Raw genomic sequence first — 8,549 nt, 5'->3', positions numbered from 1 at the left:
CCACTGAGCCACAAAAGTTTACATTTACATGAAAGCTTTCCGATAAAGTGCAGATTCAAGTTTGTTAAAACCATGGTCCACGGGGGTAAGGTGGGGCCACTATAGGGGATCACAGTTTTACATACAAATATATAGGGAAATCTTTAAAAATCTTCTCAAGAACCACTAGGCTAGGAAAGTACAAATTTACATGAAACCTTCCTGACATAGTACAGATTCATGTTTGTTAAAATCATGGCCCCCGGGGGTAAGGTGGGGCCACTATAAGGGATCACAGTTTTACTTACAAATATATAGGAAAAATCTTTAAAATTCTTTTTTCAAGAACCATTGGGCCAGAAAAGTTTATATTTACATGAAAGCTTCTTGACGTAGTGCAGATTAAAGTTTATAAAAACCATAGCCCCCGGGGGTAGTGTGGAACCACAATAGGGGTTTTACATACAAATATACATGTATATGGAAAATCATTAGATATGGGCCAAAGTGACTCAGATGAACGATGTGGCCCATGGGTCTCTTGTTTGTTGTTGTTGGGGGTATTTATTTAAGAAATAATGATCGCGTTTTCGTGTATGTTGCAAGATAACCCCTTGCTCTCAAAATGTTGTTTTGAAAAGTAAAAGCCGAACCGCTATCCGAGTCTCGAAATGTTGTTTTGAAATGTAAAAGCCGAGACTTTTATATTTCAAACAACACTTCGAAACCCATGAGGTTATCCTGCATCGTCGGTCACCCACGGGTGTTTCTCGTCGATTCTCTCCATCATCAAGCATTGAGGGAGCATGTGTGGACTCAAAACCGTGGTTTGCAACGATGGTATTCCTGTTTGTGCACCAACATGTTTACATCTGTATCGATCTCGGAATGCAGACGATTGATTAATGCTCTTCAGTCATTTATATGGTGTCCGGATAGGGCCATTTGCAAAAGCGTGACTGCGCGTTAGTCACAACACGCCGTCACGCCAACAAGCAACGCACCTTCGCGCTCTCACGCCAACAAGCAACGCGCTTTCGCGCCACCAAGCAACGCGCAGTCACGCTTGTCTGCGCGAAGGCAAGTTGTGTTAGCGTGACTGCGCATTGCTTGTTGGCGCGAAGGCGAGCTGTGTAAAGTTGTGTTAGCGTGACTACACGAAGGCGAGTTGTGTTAGCGTGACGGCGCGTTGTTTGTCGGCGCGAAGCTTGTTGGCGTGACGGCGCGTTGCTTGTTGGCGTGAGAGCTCGAAGGTGCGTTGCTTGTTGGCGTGACGGCGTGTCGTGACTAACGCACAGTCACGCGTTTGCAAATGGCCCTATCCGGACAACATACATTTACAAGTTTGTTTTACAACATATATGGATTGAATTTTATGATTATAAAGTTGAATTATCAGTTATGGACTTTATTATTGTATCAGCAAAATACGAAGTGCAAGCGAGATGAGTATCAATTTTCTCCCAATCAGTTATTACGTATGGATGTAAATCGCAGAATAATGACCGCGGCATTCCTTTGATCATTGTAATAACCGTGGTAGAATCTTTGATCATTGGAGAGCAGCCAGCTACTAAATATCAACAACAGCATATGTTTTGGTGGTTTTTTTAATTATCAATAATGTCATTGGCTCGGTACATTTTATTTCAGTTTCAAAGCTAAATGTTTCATACTTAAAAAATACATATATCTCATTTTTAAAGCATGTCACATGAAAATATTGTAGTACAACATAACAAAAATAAATGCAAAACACAATGCTACATTACACACAACAAAAAGTAATAACAATTCTTGGATATTCATAATATTTTGGACAAAGTCAATCATTCTTCTTCATCGAGTTTATTCAGACCAAATTGTACATTGTCATAAATACTCATCTTTGATGATGAGACCTGATCAAATGTCATAGGTCGCTTAGCAGACGGGTGCACTAAAGGTGTAGGTTCAGGGGTTTCGTCTGCTAAAGATTTGTTCGTTGTCCACTGAGAAGAGTGCTGCTGATGGTTCATAATTGGCGTAGATTCCCCAGGATTGTCATAATCTTCGTCATAACGCGGACGGAATCCTGGATAAACTTGAATGGCACTCGGATTTTGTATCTGTTTAGAACTTAAGGTGCTATAAGGAGTCGGCTGCGCTGAATTGATCGGAAATGCGTATTGCTGCTGTGCAATTCTGTGTTGCTGTTGATAATGTTGCTGCTGTTGATATTCGTATGGAGACTGTCCGGCATTGTATGACGAGTACTTAAAATTACTTCCTTCCTGCGTCGGGGAATACGTCATGTGTGGCTGATATTGCACTGTATTTCCTCTCTCCTGATAACTTACAGTCGCGCTCTGAGGGGTATCCCCACTAAGGGTCACAAACTTTTTCGGTGCCCCCGCTCCCCCACCAATTCGGCCGTTTCGAACACTGGACGGAGAGGGTGGCGGTTTTTTGTCAATAACAGCGTATGTTGGTATAAAATCTGATTCCCTTTTGTTGTCAGACGAAGTAATGTTAGCATTCTGAAAAAGAAATAATATATTGCCTGTTCAAAATAATGATGCGATATATGTTTTCTACGCTAGATGAACACAACCTTTGCTTAAGGGCCTCACCCTTTCAAACTTTCGTTAGCATGCTTAAAAAGCAATTACGCTTGCTTTGAAGGGACTTACAAAACTTACTGCTTGGGTTTGCGTGCCTTGGTCTTTGACATACAAAACGAAACAGGCGTGCATGCACAGCAGCAGACAAATCAGAATGAGGATCAGGCCAATGCCGAAGAATAAAGCTCCTCCAACTGTCAAACCAGAGCTGAAAAATTTAACAAACAGATAAACAGTGGTCATTGACTGAGATTTCAATGTATTACTGAACATACCACACGTCAAGTCTTAAATGAACACTAATGATAGCGGTGAATAGCAATTCTCTCTCTCCCCCTTCTCTCTCTTCGTTGATATCACTGTAGAATTACAAAAAATTCTGATGTTAGAATCGATTTCCTCATGCAGCTCCGTTGATTACTAGGGCTTAGTGTAAAATCATGACCATGGATTTTGGAGTCTGGCGTTATGGAGAGGCAGAGTTATTGTCAAAATTCAGTCGCAGTCACTGTATGCTTTACTAAGTTCAAGTTATGTAGGGATGGAGACTATGTTGGATTCAGTTATAGCTCAGATGTATTTTACTTTTCATATATATATACATTAATTATCACAATTTAATCATGTCAAAAGAGAAAACACTTGTGTGTGTAAAAACGATTACAGTTGTATTTTCCCCCATCAAATTAATAATCTAAAAAAAACTCACAAGTTTGAACAAACTTTAATAGTTCTAGATAAATTGACAACATTCCTATAACACGTCCTGATTTGAAAATTCATCAAAATTCAAATATGCAACGTATGTGTTGTAAAACTTATATGTAAATTAAGATAAGTCCCTCTTTCGCAGAGAATAAGACGGGAAAACAGGGTTGTGATTGAGTTTTGACAGTTACTCCACCCTCCAAATTCCAGGGTCAGTATTTTACACTTAGCCGATTTCTAACGCGGAACATTTTATGCGGATTCGTGCTTATTTTGCATTACAAATCTAATCTTTCAATGATTGAGAAACAAGGATCCCGCTCTTTTCATTTTGCCACTAAGATTTAACGGGCAACCGTCATACATGTATATAATCTTTTCAAATAATCAACTAGCTCATAAACCTTAATATATTTTTCGTCGCAGGAGAACGGAAATGAAGTTAATTGGTTTCCATGGTGATTCAATTTGATTTTCAAATTGTCTTTTTAGCAATATCAACTATTGTTTATCATATAGTTTTTTCTCTCTCCTAAACATCCTATAGATTTAGTTACCGTATGTTTAATTAAATTCAAGTGTTATGATTTATTCTTAAACAGATGAATAAATACATCCATTCATAGAAATCCACTAACAATCGACGTTTCCCCCGAAAAGATGAATTAATGTTAATACCATGTGGCATCTCTAGAATGGCCTATAGACTCGGAGTAAAGAACAGATGATACAGCAGGGAACGACGTGCTTACTTTACAGTCAACATTCTCAATCTATATTTTTCAGCAGATGTCAGATTCTCCATAAAATAAAGAATTGAACTAAAAAGTTAATGATTTCTTAACGAACCACATGCACAAATTACTTGCACGTGTTTTTAGCTCTTTGAACGATCAGGTATGTTTAGCTTGGAAAACAGCTTTTGTTTTAGATCTTGTGTCATCCTGCACGGTTCTACTAATGCGTAATGTCTCCTGAAGTATTCATGGAAGGCACTCTATTTGACTACGAATTGGTCTGACAGATCACACATATTCCTTATTTCCTCTTTCTGAGCGTTGGGCTTAATTTCTTGCATCTATAGTTCCAGGAAGCAGAGCTTATATTTTATGTTAAATCTAAAATTTATCTCCTGATAAGCCAGATATTTTGAAAGAATGTTTAGTAAAATATTCAGAATTAACAGGTGCAGGCTTTATTAAACTTAATCTAGCTGAACATATTTCTTGTCTTAAAATTCATCGGCAACATTATATATTTTTCGTAAAATCCATTTATATCTGGAATTCCAATCAACTTAAAATAAATCTTTACTGTGTTAATTCATTTAAGATCGACTTCTTTCATTGGCTATTACGTTCAATGTTAGTACTCTGCATACGTGTAATATGTATCTGTTGCAAAACTCTACGGGATGTTTCCAAGCTTTTCCTGAAAACAATGAAACGACAAATTAAAGGTGCATGTACTTTGTGATAATATATGTACATTGGCACACAGTATCATTGTCTTTATTTGTGTACAGCTGAGTTGTAGCACAAGACTGGTAGTGACTTTGTAACAAGTAACACATGTTAATTGGCATGATAACAAATATGCTTATGGCAAGACAAAATGCAGAGGGAATGACGTTGTGCGATCCAATATTGCCGGCGATGGATGACTTCTATTACGACGTCCGTTATCGTCGTAACGTAGACTTCAAAGACGTCCGCGTTCGACCCAATTGTTTACTTTTAGCAACTGAACTCGGTTATAATAATAATTTAATAAGAATGAAGTCGGTTCTTGTGGAAAGCGTTTGCTCCGTGGATCGAAGAAGTCAATGAAACAATTATTTTACTTAAAACTTATTAGACACAACCAGCGAGAACATTAGAAAAAGCAATTAGTTATCCAAAGAAAAACTGCTAGCCTCACAGAAAGCTCTCACGAATTGCTAGTGATATTATGCATCTGGAAATAGATCAAATAATTGGCATGTAGTGTTCACCAAATGTTATCCCGTGATAACTGTTAACGGCGAAGAATGTTCAGAGATAAAATTAATATGAAGCATTATAGTATTAAATGATGTCAGATTATCAAACACATACAGACATATCGAGAATCTCTGCCTGTCGCATATTATTTCAATTTTGTATTTATTTTATTTTAAACATACACTTGTATAGTAACACATTGTGTAAATTGTCCGTTTCCTTTGTTTATTTAAATCTGACCCTAAGCAGATGATTTCTACCTTTTCCTGACCCTCATTACAAACTTGGCAGATGAGCAGACCGATTGACCACGAGTAATTGACCTATTTTTATTGTATACTCTCGCCGTTCCGCCTTGGTTTGTTTAAAGAATATGGATCCTGTGGGCAATTAAAGTAATTGGTTCTTAATTTGGAACTTCTGACCAAATATACAAACACGATTACTTTTGCTAGCCATTGTCATTTATTGCGCATCGAATTTCGGGTGGAGTCTTCTTGTACATTGAAGGAAATTTGATACAGGCATTTTATATAAGGCAACAAGACGGTGACCATACCAAACAGAGACTGAATCGATATCTCGCACATAGCAGTCTTATAGCAGGAATGTACACCATTATTAATATAACATGTAAATTAATAGGATTTATCGTGTATGAAGATGAATTCAAACTTCTTCGTTACCTTCCAATGGCCAACAGTACAATGCCCACGAACACGAAGACAGAGGCCAGTCCCAGTATGCCCACCACAGCCCTGGGGGGCAGCAGCCACTGATGGAAGTTCTTATAAATCCTTGTCCCCTCCATGTCTCGATGTCACGGCGTTCTACATAGCTTTATTGAATGGAATCCATATTATCACACTATACACTTGTTCAATACAAAATATACCACTTGATATATTTAAGCCATTCCGTTGATTATATTAATTGGGGGAAAATCAAACTCCAAGGATAAGGGTTCCAAAGTTTATATTGGTCAATAGTACTCCATGGGTCGATATCTTGTGTTTATCGCCTGTATTTACACTGGTCATCCACTTTTCAATGAAAACATTCCACGGTGACCGAAGCACAAAGGGCTTCCCACTCAACGTTCGTTAGCAGTATTCTCTTCTCCCTAGTCGCCTGCTCACTTCGCAGTCTACCGTCTCTCCATTCCGCTGCGGAACGCGTTTATTTTCCCCCGAAATTTGTTGGGAGTACCGATTCATCGAGGCATTTTTTGAGAGATAATATCTCTGGTTGTGTAATGATTCCATCATATGCTCATTATTTTCTCCCAAATATTTTTCCATGCCAGCAACATGTCTTGAAAGCTGTCGTTATTTTAGGTATTTGTAAGAGGACGGGAATGTTTCGCTCGGCTTAGCCAAAGCTCAAATGAACTTTTCTGGTCAGATTTCATCTGCCTGTTTGACCTTTTCAATATTGGAGATTTTTAAGATTTAGCTTCACTGGGGGAATGGGGAAAAAAATTTATGGGTGAAATCTATGAAATTGGTATACAATTCATAATGATTCTCTCAGATCCCGAATAAAGAGAAAACAAACTGATTCAGGCATGTAACATCGTTTTTCGGAGAGTGGGAGAGAAGATTGATTGATTGTATATTGTTAACGCCCCTCTCGAGAATATTTCACTCATATGGAGACGTCACCAATGCCGGTGGAGGGCTGCAAATGGCATTAGAGCAGGGAGGGATTTTAATCGTGCCACACCTGCTGTGACACGGGGGACTCCGTTTTTGCAGTCTCATCCGAAGGACTGTCCCATTTAGTCGCCTCTTACGACAAGCAAGGGGTACTGGGGATATATTCTAACCCGAATCTCCACGGGACAGGGGGGGGGGGAGTTGATGTATGTCACAATTGTATAAATTCTAGACAAGCAAATATAAAAAATAAATCGTGAGGGCAGAGGACAAGGCTAAAAACAAAAACTCACAGATTTTCTTTTGTTCGAAATTTAAAATCAAAATAGGGGACCCCCACCCCTTCACTACGTAGGTTCAATCTTACCATTACTATAAAAAATGTTGGGGGGAGGGGTAGCTGTAATAATGTAGCCCTCTCCGAACGTCAGAATAAAAAAATCAGATAGGGCTACATTATTGCAGCTAGGGAGAGGGCACTCAACCAATACGCCATACTTTGCATGTGAAAACATCTAACTTTTTTGTTCACAAATAACAAAATACGAACGTTGTCACAACAGGTGGGGCACCGGTTTTACGTGCCTGCAATCTTGTGTGTTAGGGTATTCGAATAGGTTTTCTAACACGTTATGTGGCGCAACATTCCCGGTTCAGGATTTTGATTCCTATATGGAAATCAGATTGGAAGCGGGAGGAGAAGAATTTGGACTGATCTTAACATAGTTATATCTACTTTTACATATTTGTTAAAATGTAATTGGGTTATATTCGGGCGAACCAAACCTCTACCGACATTGTGAAATTCGTGGCTTCTGGACCATATTCAGGTTCAATGGCTAGGCTGTATGGGTCATCTACTGAAAACGTGTTATTTCTGATTTCATAACGTATCTCTGTGTACATAAAAATAACGTGTTCTGTAAGCCTTCAACCAAATTTTGATACAATTGAAGCGCCCGGAGAGTGATAAAGATTTTCATGCATTGTGTTATATAAAGTTGATCAATTTCATACAAATTTTTCATTTAGACACACATAATGTTAAGAACAGCGACAAAAGCAAACTTACTCACATGACAACTCGTGAGATGCTACTTCCATTTCACTTGCTCATTCCCGGTGGCACACATGACCTTGGCAACAGCCATCCATTTTTTGGCTTTGGGCTGCGTGCTTGAAACTTCCAGCCCTTCCAGTACATTTCAGAATTGAAGATATAATTAATTATTTGAATCGACCTTTAATTGAATTGTTGCGCACATCAAATAAATTGATGTTATCTTCAAATATTCTTCAATTATTTGAGTTTGCTAAATTGGCGCTCCATAGTTCTCTGTCAGTTTGGTTTGTTTTCATGTTTCTGACCAATAAAGAAGGATCGATCCTACGTTTATCTTGGAAAAATCTTAGTTTAGTCTTTAAGCTGATATTTCTATTTTCCCAGATTGGTCTTTGACAAATGCATGGAATTTCTATTCTTGATCTCTTCTTCTATGGAGCGCCAAATTAACATAAACTCAAATAATTGAAGATATCTTCTATTATTTTAAGATATCATCAATTCAATCATTGCTCTCTTTAATTGAATTAATGTGCGCATTAAATCAATTATTTCT

General features: G+C 38.2%; 1 protein-coding gene across 1 annotated transcript; it reads right to left on the bottom strand.

The window, feature by feature from the left end:
• Positions 1-1,573: 1,573 nt before the first annotated feature.
• LOC125650361 (uncharacterized) lies at positions 1,574-8,037 on the bottom strand. The gene is made up of 4 exons (XM_048878604.2): positions 8,007-8,037; positions 5,959-7,790; positions 2,661-2,790; positions 1,574-2,498 (listed from the first exon to the last, which is right to left on the bottom strand). Exons 2-4 carry the CDS (start codon positions 6,081-6,083, stop codon positions 1,809-1,811), a joined length of 945 nt encoding a protein of 314 aa, XP_048734561.1. The 5' UTR covers positions 6,084-7,790; positions 8,007-8,037; the 3' UTR covers positions 1,574-1,808.
• Between the last annotated feature and the right edge of the window lie 512 nt (positions 8,038-8,549).

The sequence above is a fragment of the Ostrea edulis genome, chromosome 1 (assembly GCF_947568905.1).
Source record: "Ostrea edulis chromosome 1, xbOstEdul1.1, whole genome shotgun sequence".
NCBI classification, from domain to species: domain Eukaryota; kingdom Metazoa; phylum Mollusca; class Bivalvia; order Ostreida; family Ostreidae; genus Ostrea; species Ostrea edulis.
This window is presented reverse-complemented; position numbering and strand designations above follow the sequence as displayed.

Coding starts and splice junctions, on each gene's coding strand:
- LOC125650361 (XM_048878604.2), bottom strand. CDS start 6,083: ATGGAGGGGACAAGGATTTATAAGAACTTCCATCAGTGGCTGCTGCCC. Junction 2,791..5,958: donor GTACTGTTGGCCATTGGAAG/GTAACGAAGAAG, acceptor TAAATTTTTCAG/CTCTGGTTTGACAGTTGGAG. Junction 2,499..2,660: donor AAGGCACGCAAACCCAAGCA/GTAAGTTTTGTA, acceptor TTTCTTTTTCAG/AATGCTAACATTACTTCGTC.